The sequence below is a fragment of the Leptosomus discolor genome, chromosome 16 (genome assembly GCF_034619465.1).
Source record: "Leptosomus discolor isolate bLepDis1 chromosome 16, bLepDis1.hap2, whole genome shotgun sequence".
NCBI classification, from domain to species: Eukaryota; Metazoa; Chordata; class Aves; order Leptosomiformes; family Leptosomidae; genus Leptosomus; species Leptosomus discolor.
The window spans coordinates 4,764,868-4,785,120 of NC_141406.1; the positions used below are offsets into that span (position 1 = coordinate 4,764,868).

At 47.2% G+C, this 20,253-nt stretch overlaps 1 protein-coding gene across 1 annotated transcript in view; it reads left to right on the plus strand.

The window, feature by feature from the left end:
• Positions 1-19,436, plus strand: part of LIMK2 (LIM domain kinase 2) — a 31,535-nt gene extending 12,099 nt beyond the window's left edge. Inside the window, exons 3-16 of the mRNA XM_086474131.1 lie at positions 4,358-4,493; positions 5,785-5,894; positions 6,143-6,331; positions 6,775-6,880; positions 8,435-8,631; positions 9,353-9,539; positions 11,963-12,049; positions 12,785-12,916; positions 13,179-13,235; positions 13,420-13,485; positions 14,911-15,085; positions 16,468-16,523; positions 18,462-18,619; positions 19,207-19,436. Coding sequence (XP_086330257.1) covers positions 4,358-4,493; positions 5,785-5,894; positions 6,143-6,331; positions 6,775-6,880; positions 8,435-8,631; positions 9,353-9,539; positions 11,963-12,049; positions 12,785-12,916; positions 13,179-13,235; positions 13,420-13,485; positions 14,911-15,085; positions 16,468-16,523; positions 18,462-18,619; positions 19,207-19,363 — 1,813 coding nt within the window. The 3' untranslated portion in view covers positions 19,364-19,436. The remainder of the gene's footprint in view (positions 1-4,357; positions 4,494-5,784; positions 5,895-6,142; positions 6,332-6,774; positions 6,881-8,434; positions 8,632-9,352; positions 9,540-11,962; positions 12,050-12,784; positions 12,917-13,178; positions 13,236-13,419; positions 13,486-14,910; positions 15,086-16,467; positions 16,524-18,461; positions 18,620-19,206) is intronic.
• Positions 19,437-20,253: the final 817 nt, after the last annotated feature.

Below are 20,253 nucleotides of genomic sequence, written 5' to 3' on the forward strand. Positions count from 1 at the left end.
GTGGGGCTGAACGCAGCCAGGATGGTGACTGATGCTGATGTGCTGATAAGGTGAATGGATGGGGAAAGGCACAGCTTGCAGTTTCATTGTCTCCGTCCTATCCCCCCCCTCCACTCAGATTTGCTCATTATTGATCCTGTTCCTGCCAACACATTTGTACTGATGCGGGAGTAAGGAGCCTTTTGTTAAAACAGCCTAGGACAGGAGTAAATACTGCTGCACAATTGCTAAGCTTCTTCGGGCAACTTTCTGAAACACCATCTGCTTTCAGAAGAAGGAAAGTGAGAAGACATCCATTATCTGTAATACGTGTATGGCATCGTGCTAGGCCATAGATACACCTTTTCCTAAGTGTGTGGAAATGGTTTTGCATAGTCAGAGCCTAAACACTCTTGCCTTCTGGTACTTAGTCTGTTTTCTAGCATCTGTTCTTCCTTGTCTAGTGTCTCTTATGTAGCCAGTGCACACACTTCTGCTAAGTCTGGGTGAGAAGCCTTTGGGTTAGCTATGGACTGGGGTTATGTTTTATTCTGCAGCTTTCTGTCTGCGTGACTGTCCTCTCCCCCGCTCTGCCTGCAGAATTGGAACCACAGCTCTTTCGAGCCTGTCTAGCGTTAACTGATCTAGCCTGACAGTGTGTGTGAGGGGTGCATTTTATTAATGAGCCCTTCTCAAAGGGATCTGTCTCTTCAGTGCCAGGGCAGTCTTTGCTTCTATGAGGGTATTGGCTTTCATTTAGATGTAAAAGAGATGCCACATCAATTGAATCTCCCGTCTTGCTGAAAACCAGGCTGGTTACCTGTTGTGATCTGATCCTCCTACCACCCCCCACCCCCCCCCCGACAAAACCAAGTAGCCATCAAGCTGCGATTTGTGAACTCTTTCTGCACCTGCAGTGCCACAGAGCATCAGGGCTGCACCCAGATGCTGCCTGGGGTTCTGGAGGATGGCTGTGGGAGTCAGATTAATTAATTCTGTATAGCCAAGGCTGAGAATCGAAGAATCATAATGTATGGGTCTGTATAATGAGAGCAAGGCTCTGCAGCTCTGAAAATGGCTGCTGGGCAGCAAGAGGAAACACATCAAGAGTGGCTGTTACCAGTCCTCCCAGAAACTTGATTATCGTGCTTTGTTACTCTATAATAAGAATAGCAAATCATCTAGGAGAAGATTAGTGGTTTCTAATCTATAAAAGACAGGAGCAAGAAATTGTCCTTTCTTTTGGTTGTGGTGACTGGCAAAGATTAGTTTGCTTAATACCTGCAGAAGTAGTTGTATTCCTGTCTCGGCTGGTGTGAGCCCTGGCAATGGCAGGACTGCAATGCCACGCACTCTAGTGAGGAGGGAGAGGAAGGAGTGGTAACTCTTGTATCTTCTGTGATAAAATTCTGACATATCTCTTCAATGAGGGTCATGTGGCATAATCATGTGATGCCTTTATCATTTGGGCGAAGGCACTGAAACAGTTGGAACAGGTCTTGAAACTATACCCGTGTGCTGTCTGCCAGTTCTCCACGCCTGACAAATCTAAAGCCTTTTCCACAGTACAGAAAGCATGGTAAATATCAGAAGGTGCTGCCTGGCCATATGGGCCATGGCTGTGTCCTCTTGCTTGGCAGTGGTTAATCAAGTAGCCAGTTAGACCCATGACCAGCATCTAGCCTCTTTGGGGCTGGCTGCTTTGTTCCTGTTGCCTCATTGCCCTGGGTGGGGTTCTGAGCCTTAAGCTGCAAACTTGTCCTGCCCAGATTTGTTTAATTGCATAGCAAAGAACTGACTGCTTGCTGGCTCCACCTCCTCACCTTCATTTTGCTATGGGTGTGTTGCAAATTAGATACCAGTGCTTATTTCCGGGTGGAGGCAAACTAATCAAAGTGCTGTAAGGTTGGAATCAAACCACGAAGAAGTAGGGGAAAGGTAAAGGGAAGACAAGTGTACATGATCCTCTGGAGCCCATCTAAACAGAACTGCAGTTGTGTTGCTTCTGCAGAAATTTTATATTTTCTTAGGGGGGGGAAGAGGAGTAGTTGAAGGTGAAATTGAAGAGAGGTGAGGAAGGGAAGGTGTTGTGCTTAAAAACAAAGAAATAAATAACCCACCTGCTTGGAGAGAGCTTAGACAGAAAGCCAGGTCTTGAAGTCCTGGTGGAGCAGTCTCTGGTATTGCTGTCTGCAGCCCCAGTGCAGGTCTGGTCACAGCTCCCTGTTTGAAGATGTAATCACTGTCAGAGCACGCACTGGTACAGGCACGCACACAGAAGTCGGATAAGTCAGAGGGATCCGATTTGCCCATGCTGAGCCAGATGTTCCTGCCACAAGGTGATAGAAATCTTTGCTGTTAGTCTCCACTTGCTCTTTTCTCCCTCCCACTCACCTACTTGATCATTCGGCGTGGGGTATTTACTGCAAATGAAAGCCAAAGGCTAGTAGTGGTTGAAGGCAAAATGCATGGCAATGCCCTCTGGGTCTCTTGCATACGGTGAGCAGGGTGTGACCGTGACAGTGCCCCAGGGCTGAGGCTGTAATGGTGGATGTACCATGTATATGGCTGTTAAGTTCTGCTCCCCCTGCCTCAGACAAAATTGGCAGGGCTTGTTGCACGTGCTGGAGTTCTTTCCCATCACTGAGGAAGGAGGAGGGGGCAGGGTTTGGAGCTCCTCAGCTGGGAGAACAACACTATAGAAGCCAAATACATTAGAAGGAGCAACTTTCCTGAGGGTAGGGTACGGCACTAAATACCTCATGAGGTGTGTTTTCTCCTAAAACCATAGGCTGCTTACAAGCAGCTTCACCTTGTTGCTTTGCAGTCTTTTGAGATGGAGCAAATAACTCTCTCCATGTTGGAGCAGGACCAGCTTTGCATATCATCACGCTTATTACAAGCTGGTGGAGTTTACAAGGAATGTCTTTGGCACAAATAAGCTTTCAGGAAGCTTGTGAAAGGTGAAGTCAACAGTAGCTCTCATCTTAGCCCTCGGAGCATGTAAGAAGTGCACCTCCACTGCCACTAGCTGACTTCAGTGCGTTTGGTGCTGTAGAGAGGCTCGCTGCCCAGGAGGGCACACACCTGCCTAAAACCCAAACCCCACCTCCGTGCAATGGGTTCCTCTCCAAGGTAGTAACTAGGGCAATCGTTGGGGTAAGAGGCAGAAGAAACTCTTCCCTCCACCTTTGGGAAAGCATTGTACTGACATTGATCCTTGAGGTGTTTCTTTGAACCAGTTATTGGTGACTAACCCGCCTTGGACCCTGCACTCAGAAATGGCCAATACCAGACTAACTTTCCTTTTAAAATCTGAGAACGTGCTGCCCAGGGCTAATGGAATAATCTTTAGTGATGCAACTGCTGTCTGTGCCTTATCTCTCCACTGAGTCACACCTCTGTGCTGCAGAAGTTAAACTCTTGCCCAGTGCATCCTGCTGAGGCAGGGTTATTTTGTGCTCAGGAAGCTTGAAGATCTGGGTGCTGCTTCTGATTTGCTAAAATTATATCTGCAATAGAATTGCTGCATCTTTTCCTTTTTTTTTTTTTTTTTTTTTTTTGGGCCGGGGGTGTGTGTTTGTTTGTTTCTTGGGAGGGTATAGGTAGAGGATTGGTAATGGTTGCTTATTGAAATGGGAGCTGACATTGATATGTGAAGGATTTTGAGACTCCCTTCATGAAAAATGAGAAATAGTTTTGTTTGCGTGTTTTTTGGTTGGTTGTGGGTTTTTTTTCCTCATGTGCTGTCATCAGCAGAAGGAAAGGGAGAGCAATTGGTGGGGAGAGGTGGAGGACTTTCATCACAGTTAATTGGTGGATGCTCAAAAGATGAACCGCTTTGAAAACTCTCCCTTAAATGGATAGTGCTGCAGTTGACCTTTTGGGAGAGGTCTACTTACAGAAGAATAGAAAGGCTTTCCACAAAGGCTGGTGCAAAACTGGCTTTGAGTTGCATAGGGAAGTGGATCCTTCCTCTCTGTCTCCCTTCCTAAACTCACTGAGGACACAGGGGCTCTGGCACAAGACGGTGTGACGCTATAGAAACACTAAGTAGAAACATAGCAGAGCTGTCATTGTGCTGGGCAGCTCTGCAACTGGCAGCTTGCATCCAGGAAGAGGGAGAAAGCAGAGGAGCAGGATTTGTTAAACAGAATTTATAAACCTACTGATGTGTTTTAATAAACGGATGGGATTTGTTCTCAACTTTGGAAGCTTGTCTTTTCCTTTGTATTGGTTGATGCTTGGTACATCCATAACTAGAAGAGCCGGTGGTGAGCTGCTGCTGAATGTCTGTTTTCTCTGTGCAGGAGAGGATCCTTTTCATTGATTTGTGACTTGTTGCCAACTGGAACTTTGTGCCTTTGTTTCCTTCAAGGTGCTCTGAATGTCAGGATCCCCTCACTAACTGGTACTATGAGAAAGATGGGAAGCTGTACTGTCATAAAGACTACTGGGGGAAGTTTGGGGAATCTTGCCATGGCTGCTCTCTGCTGATGACTGGACCTGTGATGGTAAGGATTCTGAAGGACTTCAGCCTGGAGGCAGGGCATGCCTGCCTCCAACTCCTCGAACTTGGTTGGGAGTTGCCTTAGCTATTCAGATAACCAAATAAACTGAAGGCAATAGTCTCCATGCTACTCTGATCTCTAATCAGAGATTAGAAATGAGGCTTGTGTCTGCATCTTTTAGATAAAGATTAATTTTGAAGGGGGGGGGGAGCTCTTAAAGGAGGGAGTCGTGAGGATCTGAAGCATATGAACAAAGAAAGTGTAAGGTGCTGAAATGCACAGGCACGAGAAATAGAAAGGTGATTAAGGGGACGTCTGTTCAGTTTCTGTAGCACAGTGCCTCAGTGTCTCCATGGGGTGATTTTCCACTGCACTGCGGAGTCAAACCTCTCCGCTCAGGATAAGCAGCAGGTTCTGGCTTTGGGGAGGGTTGCCATCCAAGTCTCACCTGGACTATGGCCAGAGTGGTTTTCTGGCTGATGGTGTCTTGAAGTACTGTTAGCCGCAATTGCTTTGAAGCATTGAACTCTGCCTGCACAATATGGGGCTCACCTAAATGTGTTCCCCTCCTTGCCACAACCTTGCAAATATTTAGCCTTGAAAACTGTCAAGAGTGAAAGGTAACCATTATTTTTCTAGGGCCTAAGTAAAAGCAGCATGATACTCAGTAATACGATTGCTACCTCAAAGGGAAATACTGAGAAAAGTGCAGACGATTTCATTGCTTGCAGAAGTCTTTGCAAAATACTGTCAATAAGGGAAGTTCTCATAAGGAAAACAGAAAAACAGATCAATGGATAAAAATGTTCTTTAAAGGTGTTTTGTTGTCTCAGTCTTGGCTTGCTGTTTTTTTCTTTCAGCTGGCTGGTAAAGTATCTGAATTTGCGCGTTGCCTGCTTGCCAAAAAAAAAAAAGCCCTTTCAGCTTTATTAATTCAGGCGTAACATTAGTTATCTTGCCAAGAGCAACTGAACAGGAAGGTTTAATATCTTGTTTACTAGTCTGCAGCAGACTATCAACTATTTTTGATAGCTGAGCAGCTGCCAAATATAGCAGAGGTTCCTGGGACACGAGCTTTGCTTTGCATGTTGACATGTTTGTTTCAGAGAAGTTTTGGAAACAAGGTGCCAAGGATGGAGTTCAGGAAAGGTAGAAAGGGCTAATATAACTCTCCAGTAAAAAACTGTCACTTGACTTTGAGATCTGAATGAACGCGGTCGTTAGAGAGGAAAGCAGTAGCTGCATCTGCTGATGGATTTTGGCTCTACTAAGCTACTCCCTTTTCTGTCTGTAGGTGGCTGGCGAATACAAGTATCACCCCGAGTGCTTTGCTTGTATGAGCTGCAAAGTGATCATTGAAGATGGGGACACTTACGCACTCGTGCAGCATTCCACTCTCTACTGGTAAGACGGAGCTGCATGCTTTGCCCACAGAGTTGCTCCCTGCTACGTGTAAGCCATGTTTAGCTGGCTCGGTGTGGTTCAGCTGAATGCGACACTATGGAATACCAGGGAGCTGCCTTTTGAGGGAGGGAGGAAAGAACGGTGTAAGCACTAAAAACTATAGCTTATGGTCAATGAGAGAAGTTAGAAGTGTGAGTCTGGCAGGGAGGGATAGACACTGCCATAATGACTTTCTTCACTTCTTTCAGTGGAAAATGCCATAACCAGATTGTGCTGACACCGATGATAGAAAAACATTCCACTGAGTCTCTGCGTGAGCAGCTGCCTTATACGCTGACTCTCATCTCCATGCCGGCAGCTACTGATGGCAAGAGGGGGTTCTCTGTGTCTGTTGAAGGTGGCTGCTCCAGCTATGCCACTGGTGTCCAGGTGAAAGAGTGAGTATGACAAGGTTGTGCGCAACGTACATGCGTGTGCAGAGGGAACCGGTATAAATTCTGCAGCATTACTGCAGCTGCTTTATCTGCTGAGGGGATCTGTCTTGGCACTTATGTTGGCTAATAGCCATTCGTGTTTGGTCTCCATTTTGCTCTTGTGATGACCTTAGTTGATAACTATTTCTGTGGTGTCTCCTTCACTAAACACAAAACATATGGCAAATTGTAATGGACTGGCAATTTTTGCCATTGGGCAGATGAAGAGCTCTCCCCAGACCAGTTCAGACCGAAGCACTTGGTCTAATGGTAGCTGACTGTGTTGGTAGAGTAGCATTGTTTTATTTCAAAATACCCCTATGAAGGGAAGCATCAGAGATCAGATATTTTTTTTTATCATTTTGGCTAAACTGACTTCACGCACACACTATAATTCCCATGTTTAGAGTTAACAGGATGCACATCAGCCCAGATGTCCGAAACGCCATCCACCCTGCAGATCGTATCCTGGAGATTAATGGAGCTCCTATCCGTACATTACAGGTGGAGGAGGTGGGTAGATTTCTGTTCTGAAGCCTCCTTCTCATCTGCCTTCCTACAGCTTTTTTGTTTCTTGGCGCTGTTCTCTCACCCTACATACAGTGTGTGTACGCCCATAATACTCATGCTGACAGCAGGAATAAACATGCAGACAAGCTTTGCTACCCCTTCCAGTTGAAGAGGAAAATGTAACAAGAGGGAAATGCAATTAGGATACAGTTCTGATTTTGTGGCATTCGAACACAAAGGGAGGTAATAAGAAAAGTGTAGGGCTGCAGCATCTCAGAGGACAGAGAGACTGTGGAGACTCTTCATGTACTGTTAGTGAAGTCCACTGCTCTGATCCTTTTAGAGGCAACTGCTAATAGACAAAGGCTCAGCTGATCCTAGGGGTGAGCTTCCCATTGCCAAAAAAGTATTTGATGTCTGTATTTACAAGTAAATGCTTTGTACAGATAGCTGGTGATGCTGCAAGCAGGTAGTGAGACCACCATTATCTTCACTATGCAAGAGTTTTATTTACTGTTGGTGCTGAAGAGAACTTTAGGAGCACAACAGACATCTCTCAGACAATGTAGCTTTTGCAAAGCTGTTTTTTTTCAGCACTGTTCAGAATGGAAGCTTGCGTAGTTTTTGAACACTTTTCAGAAAAATAGAAAAAAAAAAGTGTTTCATAGAATCATAGGATACCAGGTTGGAAGGGACCTCAAGGATCATCTTGTCCAACCTTTCTTGGCAAAAGCACAGTCTAGACAAGATGGCCCAGCAACCTGTCCAGCCAAATCTTAGAAGTTTCTAATGTCAGTGAATCCACCACTTCTCTGGGGAGATTATTCCAACGGCTGACTGTTCTCATTGTGAAAAATTGTCCTTTTGTGTCCAGTTGGAATCTCCCCAGTAGTAACTTGTACCCGTTACCCCTTGCCTTTTCCATGTGACTCCTTGTAAAAAGGAAGTCTCCATCTTCTTTGTAGCCACCCTTTAAATACTGGAACATAGTGATAAGGTCTCCCCTAAGCCTTCTTTTCTTAAGGCTGAACAAACCCAGTTCTCAGCCTTTCCTTATATAACAGGCATCACAGCCCTTTGATCATCTTTGTGGCCCTTCTCTGGACCCTCTCCAGCCTGTCCACATCTTTTTTTTTTTTTGTATAGGTCCTAGAATCACTTCAGTTGGAAAAGACCTTTAAGATCATGAGGTCCAACCATTATCCTAACACTACCAAGGCCACCACTAAACCATGTCCCTGAGCACCACATCTATGGTGGTGCCTATGGTCTTTTGAACACCTCCAGGGATGGTGACTCCCTCAACTCCCTGGGCAGCCTGTTGTCACTTGTAGCTGACCACAAAGAAGAGGATTTGGATAGCATAAGGAACCTCTGTGTTGCTAGCTTGATTCGTCTGGTAGACAGCTGTGGTGCATGCAACTAACCACAACTATGGAGTGATCTCACTGAACTCTCTACTCCGATTCCTGAGGGGCATTCTGCTGTGTCTCCTCTGTCTCCTGTCATTTGTGTTCCTCCTGTCTGCTATTGTCCTGTCCTTTGGTTTGGTTTCAGGTGGAGGAATTGATTCGCAAGACAAGCCAGACGCTTCAGCTGCTGATAGAGCATGACCCTGTCTCGCAGCGATTAGACAGGCTTCGTTTGGACTCGCGTCTTCCCACCCACATAAAGCCGCCCATTTCCCCAAGCTCCCTCTCTCCTCTGGATATCAAGGAGAATCTGGAAGGAACGCTCCGACGGCGCTCCCTCAGGTAAAGACTTGAAAGCGCTGCCTCTGACCTGGCTGGCCTTTGTCCTGTGCTACCTGGCTGGGCTGCTCTGTGCCTAGGCCTCGCGATTGCAAATGACTGCAGAGACATGACTCATCTCTGATTCGAGCCTTGGTATAAACCACTGGTGAAGCAGTGGAGGGCTTTAGTTTCTGCTGTTGACTTGTACTTCGTTCCCTTTCAGGATGGCGAACTTTCCTCAATAAAAATAAGGAGCTCTACTTTTAACATAAAAAAGCTACTAAGTTTTCCAGTTAAAAAATGTGAAGGTCGGATTTTTACCAGCCTTAAATGGCTGGGGAAGAATGTGTCCTTGAAGGGAATATCGCTGAGATCTTGGACTTGCGGAAAAATCTTGTCTTCCTAGGCTGGGGCACTCAGTTACTCATTTAGTCATTTACGAATATTTGAATCTTTGTTTAGAGATAGCAAGTGCTGTGTCTTCACAGCTTCCTCCTCCTGTTCACAGAGCTCCACCTCTGACTGACAGTGCAGGAAAGGTGGTGTTGTTAGGCAGCTCTGACTTGGAAGCTTCTCTAGGTTTGTAAAGAGCTTCCACAGTGCTGGGAGAGCACCTGGCTTTTGAGATATGAAGAGCACTGAAGCACATCTAGAAACTGGTCCCTTAGGAGCTAATGATGGGATGTTGGACCAAAAGTTTCCTCGCAGCTTGCCTGATCTTCCTGTCTCCTTTGTTTTCTAGGCGAAGTAACAGCATTTCTAAGTCTCCTGGCCCCAGCTCTCCAAAGGAACCACTCCTTCTGAGCCGTGACATCAGTCGTTCTGAATCCCTACGTTCCACTTCTAGCTGCTCCCAGCAAATCTTCCGGCCCTGTGACCTGATACATGGCGAAGTACTAGGAAAAGGATTTTTTGGACAAGCAATCAAGGTGAGGGAGGTCCCCAAACATTCATCATTTACTTTGATTACAGCAATGTCTGCCCACCTTGGGATCCTTCGCCAGGCCTTTTCCTGCTGATAGCGATCCGTCTTGGAACTCACCTGGTTTGCTCAGTGAGATCCGTTTCTCCGTTTCATTCCCTGACCGTGAGCGTCTTTGGCTGCAGGCGGTTTTGACTTTGTCCCCTTTGAACGTCAATCTCGGCCGTACATTCTCATCTCCTGAGTTAGCTGTAGAGCTCCAGAGTGCCTCTGTCGCAGCAACCACCTGGGTGAGGTGGGGAGTGGGGAACAAGCTACACTTTCTCATACGAGCATCTTTCTTATGAAGAGGTGCATTCAACTCCCCAGTACAGCATTTCTCACACACCCTCAGTGTCGCATGCTTGGGGGTTTGCCAGGTTGAGGTAGTAACCGTCTCTGAACCCCCCCTCGAGCCTAAATGGCTCGTCAGTGTGGTGGTAGCGGTCAGGCCTTGCACGACTCCCACAGTTAAAATCTGCATTAATAGCAGTTCTCCTGTATTTAAGCTCTCCGGTCTTGACTGGGGGTGCTTCAGCAGCTCCTCTCCTGGCATCCCTGACAGCATCAGAGGCCATCTTCCTCTGCCTTACTAAGGTGCTGTGAGCTCCTCAGTACTCAGCTATTCACCATGTTATGGGACTTCTCTCCTTACACCTGTATAAACTTCAGGTGTCCAGCCACCACATTAATCTCATGCTTCCATGGGAGGTGGTGAGCCAGTACTACAAACCCCAATGCTTTTGATCCATACTAATGAGCATATTTCTCTTCTCCTCTGCTCATAGAGAAATAACAGGTCCAGGTAAGCGGAACCTTTCCTCTGTCGCATGCTTTTGTCATCTGCGTCCCCACAGTTAATGGCACAAAGGCATTTCTTTTCTGCTCAAATTACCAATAGCCATCCTGTTCTGGTGCATGCTCTGGGAGTTTAAATTGCCCTCTTGGAGTTTCATGATGACACTTGTTTCAGTTTTGCTGGTATGTCAGCTTAAGAATTCCACTTAGCCTTGTCTTGTCTTTGTCTCTTCACTTCCCTTTATCTTTGGGTATTAGATGTCCCTGGCTTTCATGTCCCTGGCTGAAATGTGTAGTGTTCCCTGGCTCGCTACTTGTATATGGATGCTTGATTTCAGACGGGAGCAGAAGAATATTGTACTCTTGCTTCTGTTGTGTTATTCCATGCATTCGTATTCCACCTGTATCAGCCTTGCTATGTCCCATGGTTCCAAACAGAACTATTATGCCACCGTATTTGCAAGAGCTCATAAGCTTCCTAAATACTATACTGGGTCTTGTGTTCTGGATTGCAGTTCTGGAGGTTTTCTGAAAGGCTTTTTATTTTAAAGGGCATGAGGCAAAAAAGTGACACCTTTCTTGAGCTTGAGATTGACTGGGTTTGATTCAACAAGTACTGTATCTGGTCAGAATAGTCCTTTCTGTTCCTACAGAGAAGGTGGTTGTTTAGTTGCCTGGAGATCTTAAGGAGACCGTGCAGGTTAAGCAACTGAAGGGGAGAAAATTTCCAGGAAAACCAGCTCATCAGAATTTGGACCCTTTCTACTCACTCTTGCACCCCATGCAAGCAAGGCAGAGCTGGCTGAAAGAAACCTCTAAAACACAGCAAAACGCCAGGAACTAGTTGTATACAGGCAAATTGCTCTTGAGGAACTGGAAATGCTTTCCATGTTGAGAGCCAAGAAATTTATACCTGATGTTTACAGTGGATTTCTGTGTGTTTGCCACCATTCTGGGACATTCCTTGCAGGTAGCAATAGACCGCTCCCAAGGAGCACAGTAAAATCACTGCTTCCTGCTTTAACTGAGCAGCCTGTACATCCCAGTTCTGCTTGCACATGAGTAAGTTTGATAAGGTCATCAGAAACCATCAGGCTTCGGGGTCCCGATAAAACCAAAGCATGTAGTAATGTAGTTTTGGGTTGTTTGGTTTCTGATGCAAGTGAATGTTGATTCCTTTGCTGATACAGAATGTAGTTGTTAGGGTCTGTTTACAAAATGTAAGCAAGGCCAAGTACTTTCTGTAAGGGAACTTGAGGCACGCACAAGTGTGGAACTGATGCCTTCAGAGGCTTTGAGCCCTATGCTACCTAAAACGGAGACTTCAGCTCTGGTTCTTGGGATGCTGTTGATCTCTTAGTATGATCCTCTGTCAGCTTTAGGTAGTTTCTGTTTCACATACAGAACCTGCTGAATTCTGAAAGGAGAAATTTTATGCAGTTTTCTGCAAATCCCAGGGCTCTGAATTTTCTCCCATCTATATTCCTCTCTGGATGGAAAGGAATGTTACCCTCTCTTTCCGAAGAGTTGCAAGAGCACTGGAGCTATGTATTCTTGAACCTTGCCTGTAGTTGTGGTTTCTGTTTCCACCAGGTGACTCACAAAGCAACAGGAAAGGTGATGGTGATGAAGGAGCTGATTCGTTGTGATGAGGAAACACAGAAGACTTTCTTGACAGAGGTAGGAACAAGATTTCAAAAAGCTTCTGAGCCAATAGTGTGGTGGAACTCTCTTCCATCTTCTTCAGAGAGAGAGTGATCATGTCAGCAACCTGGCAGGAATTAAGGTGCTGAAGAGCAAGACATCACTTGGAATGGGGAAAAGCTGACATGAGCTGAATGTTTGCTGCAGTGAAGTGTGACTCACACTGAGCAATAGACATGGGGCTTCAGCTCCCAGTTCATTAATTTTTCAATGATAAAGAGCAGCCTGAGTCTGAGGCAAATTGAGCTGTGCACTACATAAAGGATTTATCCCTTGAGCCTTGTGCATAAATACAAATGATAAGGGCCAGTATCTGTTAAGATATTTAAGACTCCTGCTGTATTTAAGCTAAACTATTTTCTTGGTGGCTGCCTACCATGTTTTCTAAAGTCAGATTTAGCTTAAAGGGAGCTCCGTGAACACCTGATGCTGCTATTCCAGCCCTGACACATTCAGTACAGACCAGACAGCTGCCCTGGAGAGCTCCTGTCTCTTAAAAGTTAGCCAAACTAAGGGGTGTTCTCCTTGTGTTAATTGTTCAGTGTGAAAACGAAGAGGCAACAGTTAATTGGCTGCCTTAAGGTTGGGGTTTGAATGTACTCTGTGATCCTCAGAAGGGACCTCCAGCATTGGAGTGCTTGTCACCCCAGAGCAGATGTGTCAGGACTTGTTCCATTCTGTTCTTTCGGGTGGGATGTCTCTGCTTCCCAGGTGAAAGTGATGCGCAGCCTGGATCACCCCAACGTGCTGAAGTTCATTGGTGTGCTGTACAAGGACAAGAAGCTGAATCTCCTCACTGAGTATATTGAGGGGGGCACCCTGAAGGACTTCCTCCGCAATGCGGTGAGTATGGAAGCCTGGTAGAGCTCTGCTCAAGGAGACTGACGGTGTGTTGTTGGTTGTACCAGCCTTACGGTGCTTGTGGGTAGTCTTCTCCTTTGGAAAAGCTGCTGCTTGGCCATGGGGTGGTCTGAGGCAGGAAGCGCCTTCTTCCTGGGGCTGTATCATCTTTCTCTGACCGCTTTAAGAGTCCCTCTTGCAGAGGAATTGCTGTCACCAGCTGGCTGGTAAGACAGTCCCTGACCATTGAGGACTTACCTTTCAGGACCCGTTCCCCTGGCAGCAGAAGGTCAGCTTTGCCAAAGGAATCGCCTCTGGAATGGTGAGTCAGACTGTCCCTTCATCACAGAGCAAACCTCCAGGGTCAGGGTTAGCGGCTTCAGCAGGGTGGTGGATGAGGGGTGGTGGGTGCCTGACTACTAGCGTCTGGTTGTCGAGGTCTGTAAATGTGAGGGGACATATTCACCTGGGAACTCCTAACACCAAGTTTTCTCCCTCTGTTCCAGGCTTACTTGCACTCCATGTGCATCATTCACAGAGACCTGAATTCACACAACTGCCTAATCAAGTTGGTGAGCTACACCTCTGTTCCCCACAGCATGCTGCTCCCCTCATTGTCATCTTCCTCCCTTGGTTTCTCTGTGTGATGTTCCCTCTTCTGTCAGGATGGAGCTGATATCAGAGAGGCTCTTAGAGCCCTAAACAAGGGATCTTCATCTTCACATAGCATTTTCCAGACTGATCTAGCTTTCATCATCTCTTCATTCTGTTCTCTTACCCCCTTTCCTGTAGTAGCATCTCCTATTAACAGTCACGTTCCAAGAGTACAGCTCTCTTCCTTGTCTCAACTATGAAATGTTCTCTACAGCTCCTTCTGTTCTTTTAACCACTTGATGACTTTTTTTTTTATTGGCACTCAGGATTCAGACCAGTGTGCGGATGTGGGCACATGTGTGTCCTCTTTCTTTTTTGAAATGCTAGGTCACAAGATTTTTGTGTAGCTTCATTCCCTCAAGCCTTGGCCTTGCTCACTTGGCTGAAATATGAGATTGGCATGTGGGCTTCAAAGGACCCAGGATGAAAGTCTAAGTTAATTCCTGGCCAGGTAGAATAGGAAGGTCTGAAAGGAAAGCTCTGGGTTTGCCCCAGCATGTGTAGCCAAATTTATGGGATTAGCGTTAGCAACCACACAGGAAATAATTGTAGAATCATTAGGTTGGAATAGACCTCTGAGATCATAAAGTCCAACCGTTGACCTAATACCACCATGCCCACTAAACGAGGTCCCTAAGTGCCATATCTACACAATTTTTGAACACCTCCAGGGATGGTGACTCCACCACTTCCCTGGGCAAGCTGTTCCAATGTTTGACCACTGTTTCAGTAAAGAAATTTTTCCCAATATCCCATCTAAACCTCCCCTGGCGCAACTTGAGGCCATTTCCTCTTGTCCTATCACTAGTTACTTGGGAGAAGAGACCAACCCCACCTTGCTACAACCTCCTTTCCGGCAGTTGTAGAGAGTGATAAAGTCTCTCCTCAGCCTCCTCTTCTCGAGGCTAAACGACCCCAATTCCCTCAGCCGCTCCTCTCAAGACCTGTTCTCCAGACCCTTCACCAGCTTTGTTGCCCTTCTCTGGACACGCTCCAGCCCCTCAATGTCTGTCTTGCAGAGAGGGGCCCAAAACTGCACACAGTACTCGAGGTGTGGCCTCACCAGTGCTGAGTATGGGGGCATGATCACCTCCCTGCTCCTGCTGGCCACACTATTTCTGATACAGTAAGGCAAATAAGACAAGGAAGAAAGGAAGCGATGAGTTGGGATCGTGAATTGGGCATCTTACAGCTGTCTAGACAGCTGGCTACACTCGTCTGGCTGCAGCAAACCTTGGTAGTTGCCCTTACGCTGTAGTTGATAGTGAACAGGATTTGCAGCCTCTTTGCTCCTGAAAGGAGCTGAGGAGGAATCAGCGGCTTGTACTAAATCCCTTGTGTAGGATAAGACGGTGGTGGTGGCTGACTTCGGTCTGTCTCGGCTGATTGTGGAGGAAAGAAAAAAGCCCACTTTGGAGAAGCCCTCTGCCAAGAAGCGAACCCTACGCAAGAGTGACAGGAAGAAGCGTTACACGGTGGTTGGCAACCCATACTGGATGGCCCCAGAGATGCTAAATGGTAAGATACTGATAGCAGGGTGCAGGTGAGGAGACAGCCTGTGACAAGGTATAGGAATGATAGGATTACTGAAAGCTGCTGGGCCCTAGTAACAATCAAACCTCTTAGAGGCTATGGTTTTAGACCTGCTAATATGGAAGCTTATTTATACACACAGGTACCCTAGCTGCACTTCTCCTGTAGTACCTGACCTGATAAGCCTTTGTGCCAGCCAAGGTAGTGCTTCTGGCTTGACAGCAGGATTTTTCAGGAGGGCAACAGACCTAAACTTCCTATGATCCAGATAACATGGAAGACAAAAGAGTCCTGAAATAAGACTGAACCTGAGATCAATTTCTATTATAGCCTCATGCTTTGGAACTGGCCCTTGAGACAGGGCATCATTAAACTCCAGGATGAGGCTTACGTGTGCTGTTGCGTAGATCCAGGGAGAAGCCATCTGCTGCCAGGTTTGCTGAAGCCTCAGGATCGGGGTGGGAGCTGTCCAGGTGCAGGGAAATCTGGTTTTTGGCATGCAGCCCTCAGTTGCATTAAGGATGAACTATGTCCCTTAGGGGAAAAACTGCCCCTGCAGGAGTTGAGGTAAGGGTGAATACAATGGATACGATTTCCTTTGCCTGAGCATGCTGGGCAGTTTGGCTGGCTGTTACCAGTATTGTCCAACACAGTCCACCAGGGAAGGGAGGACAGGGCTCCTCTCCTCCCACTCAACTCTTTCTCCACGTTGCTTTCTTGTGTGCTGTTCTGTTTTCCTTCTCTCAAGGCTTACAGGCCCCACTGGAGTCTGGGGCTGCTTTTCAGAGCCTGTCCCAGACCTGGCGTTTGTCAAGAGAACAGCAAGAGCGTAGTGTGACATCACCTCTGAAAGCAAGGCTGTTTGCCAGATCCTGGCTTGGGAGGGGTGTGTCTGTAAGCAGAGAACAGCATGCTGGAGCCAGTCTGCTTTCCCGGATTCGAAGTGCTGGTAGTGTGTCACTTATAATCTCTACAGTCCCTGCAGCAGAGACTGGCACTTGCTGGCTGCTGGGGAAACTGAACACTGACTCAGTGCACTGTAGAGATGCACTAGAACAGCAATCAATGGGAAGCTTGTCATAGTTATCCTTAGCATTTGCTCAGACCTCTGAGACACAAGGCTTCACTGTGTTGTCCCCAGTAGAAGAAAGAAGCGGCGTTAAAATATGCGATGGTGGAGTATAGGAAGATGCAGCTGGTATACATACCTTGGGGCAACTGACCCTGCTCAGATTTAAGCCTTGCTTTGTCTCCTGTTTTAGAGCCCTCCTGGAAATAGGCTTAGTTAAGCTTTGGACTGGCAGCTCCTGGAACAGCTGGATGGGGAACCATCTCTCACAGAGCTGAATGTCTTATGTTTCCTGCAGGACAGAGCTACGATGAGACAGTGGACATCTTTTCATTTGGGATTGTTCTCTGTGAGGTAAGACCAGGGCGTTACATGGCATCTTTAATGAACTTTTTCCCCATTGCCATCTCCTTGCACGCTTTGTATCAGCCAGTTCTCTGAGTGTGCAGTCTGTGACCTAACAGGGCAGTGAATTAGGCTTGGACTACAAGCTTACCCTGCCTCTGATCCCTCAAGGAAGATAACTGTCTTGTAACATTTTGGTCCCAGAGAGAGTTTCTTCCTGGACTGAAAGAAATACAGAGATTCCTCCTGGACTGGGAGAAGCTGTAAAAAAGTCCATCAAGTTCTGATTGAGCCCTGCTATCCATTTGAAATTGGACATATTTCCTAAAAACGTGATACTTTTTCTACTGCCTCATTAAAAGAACAATCTGCTGTATAAACTCAGCAAATTCAGGGCCTCCACTGGGGGTGGCACTTCATTTCAAAGAAGGGGAAACCAAAACCTCTTTGCAGGTCAATTAATGAAGCTTGCACCCTGAAGTCTGTGGGCTTATCTCTGAGTTTATCTCTGAGCCAGTGCACAGTCTTACTGTTACATCAGGCATTTGTGTCTGCAAAGCAGACGACCACTCAAAAGCTGCAAGGTATTTTCACTTTAAAAGGTGTGTAAGGCAGTGGAAATACAGATGAAAGGCGGGGTGTTACATGTACAGATAACACAGCAGTTACAGGAACACCAGGGGAGACCAGCACAGTTTCATCTTCAGTGTTTGGACAAAGGGGACAAAGAAGATATCTGTGCATAAATCTTTGTGGCCTCATCTGGAGCTCTGTTTACGCTGGGCCCTCCTGTCAAGAGAATCTTGTGGTTGTGAGTGATAGATTTAGGAACTTGAAAAATCTGTGTGCAGGATTAAAACAATTGTTTCATCTAGAAAAAAAGACAAATAAAGGGGTAGTAGGATACAAGCGTTTTCCTTGTTGCCAAAATAAAGATTCTAAAAAAAGAAGTTACACACTCAAACAGATAAGGAAATAACCCCGCCAAAGTACATAACGGGCGTTGCACTGTCTAGTTACAGGATGTGTGGTTGTCCTGGCGAGTTATTTGCACAGAAAAGCTTGGGTGGTTAGAAATAACACCCTTTCTGTGATACCTGATGGGGCTCTAAAAGTAATACTCTTCCCCATGTGAGAGTGTGCGCTGACATTGACCTTGTCTGAGTCCAGATCACCCCACAGCACTCTGCTGTGAGTTCCTTCCCTCTTACTACACTTCGAGTGCCCTAGTGCCAGAGGTGGTGAGTGCACTTCAGCGGGGCAGGGGAAGAGCACTGGAACTTCTGAGTGCTGCGGCAGGGCTTCTCTCTGTTCCACCCAGCCCTTTCCTCTACCGGTCTTGCCTGCAACCTCCTGGGCATTGGTTATGGTTCTTCTCTCCGCCCCTACCCTCTGGCTGTGGGTGGGGTTGAATCTGCCAGTAACAGAGCAACTCAGAATTTGTGGTGCTGTTTGACTTCACAGCATCGTTTAGGACAGGCTCTGTAGATAGAGGAGCTTTACTGGTGGTGTGGTAAGATTGTGTGAGAGGGGAGAGATGGGATGGTGATGCAGGTTGTGGTGATTACCTGCGATCAGGAGGGACTGCCTCATCCCCAGCAGCATACAGCACAGTGGCTGACCCACCAGCGAGACACTGTCAAGCTCTGTGGGAGGTGCACATCATGCTGTATCTTCTAGCAGAGACCCTGGGGAGAAAGGCGTCTCAGCCTTCCTTCACAGCAGTGGCCACGTCACCAGGTCTTGAAACATTCAGAGTTTCTCTGTGTGCAGTGCCTTGCTCATTCACATGTGCAACTAGCGCCACTGGAAAGGTGGAACAGTGTTTCTGCTCTTTGCCCTTCGCTCTACTACTCTGAAGGAGCCTCTGCCTGATGCTGAAGTTCCTTGTTTGTTAACGCTCTGAAACTCTTGCTGTACTTAAGTGCCTCTCTCATTTTTCCCTAGATCATAGGCCAGGTTTATGCTGACCCAGACTGTCTCCCACGCACACTGGATTTTGGCCTTAATGTCAAGCTGTTCTGGGAGAAGTTTGTTCCTGCTGACTGTCCTCCAGCCTTTTTCCCTCTGGCTGCTATTTGCTGCAGACTGGAACCGGAGGGCAGGTAGGTTTGGGGTCTGAAGGGCTCCTCTTTGTAAGCCTGGAGGATGTGTCTGTGTACCCTTAGTGGAAGGATTGCTCTGCACAGAGGGTGCAAGAGGGCTGTATTCCAGCCTTCTGTGGGAATGCTCAAAGGCTTCCACGTGAGGAGAAACTCTCAGCTTGGGAGAGAGACCGCTGTATATGGTGGAGGTCTCTGAAACTATTTCTACAGAGGGGGTAAAGGAGGAGTGATTGTTCAGGGTTTCTTACATACAAAGGTAGGGGCAGACCTTGGCACCTGAGAGGCACCTCACCAGCTCTGAGAGGTGAATACTTAATTTGATTTCACTTGTGAAACTTGTAGCTTCACAACAGTGCTGATGCCAAGTGGGTTCCAAAAGAGGCAGACCTCCCTGGCCATCGGCTGTAAAAACAAGTAGCCCAGACAGATGGGATCTTCACAATCTCCGAAGCTGAATGGGGAGGGATCGTGTCCCTGCTTACACCTCTGTGCATGGGACAGTGGCCTGGATGGACAACTGGCTCAGCCTTTCCAGATGCTGTTCTGCTGCTTCTTTCCCACTCACATTTCCTCACTGCTGCTTCTAGGCCCCCTTTTTCCAAGCTGGAAGATTCCTTTGAAGCTCTCTCTCTCTACCTGGGAGAACTTGCCATCCCCCTTCCATCTGAGCTGGAGGAGCTGGACCACAACGTGAGTGTGCAGTATGGACTGAACCGTGACAAGCTACCTGAAAACACAACTTAGCTCATCCTGCTGCCTGTACCACTTCCGTTGGAGTTGAGATGAGTGACAAGGGAGGGAGATGCACTTCAGCCACTTCCAGGGCATTAATGGGGCACCATGCTGTGCGTTCGCTGCATTGCCTCTCTCTCCCCAACCAACACCCCTCCTCTTGGACATCCTGATTCACTGTGGATTTCTGGCATGTTTCAGAAGCCGAAAGGGCTGTTTCCTGCCAACTGCACCTAGGAAAGCTGCTCAACATGATTTTTCTGGCTTGAGAAATGTTTCTCTAGCCTTTCCAGGCTTCTTTACTGTGGTGCCTTTAGAACTTGGCTGCAAGCTGTGAAGCTACCCTAGCCTGTCTGCCAGGGAGGGAATTGCTATAGGAGACTCTCCTGGGTAAGGACCAGCACTTCTGGAACTGCTTCTCCCACTGACAGCCCTGCTCAGAAAGCTGGGGAAATTGGACATCCAGCAAAAGGCCCCACCAGGACAGTGTGTGTGTGTATGTTTGTGCATGTGTTTTCCAGAACAACCCACTGAGACTTCGGCCTCCAATGGGCATCAGGGGAGGGAGTAAAAAGCCCCAGGAACTGGGCAGCTCCCCTGAAATACCTGGTCTGTGGGGAAGCACGTATGAATTTTTGTTTTGGTTTGGTTTTGTGGGCTTTTTTCCTCTTCTGTCTGAATACCTCCAAAAGCCTGCCTAGAAACACTAAGACTGAGCTCTGCTTGCCCCTCCTGATGGTGAACAAGGCAGGCAGCAAATGAGCCACTTGAGCATCTTCAGACCCTGAGCCTGCATAGTGAGTTTGCCTGCCCAGGAACCTTAAGCAAGGTGAGAGTATTTGAACCGGAATGTGTCGAGTTGCACTAGTAGGCACTGCCTGTGGACAGCCCTGGAGTGCTGA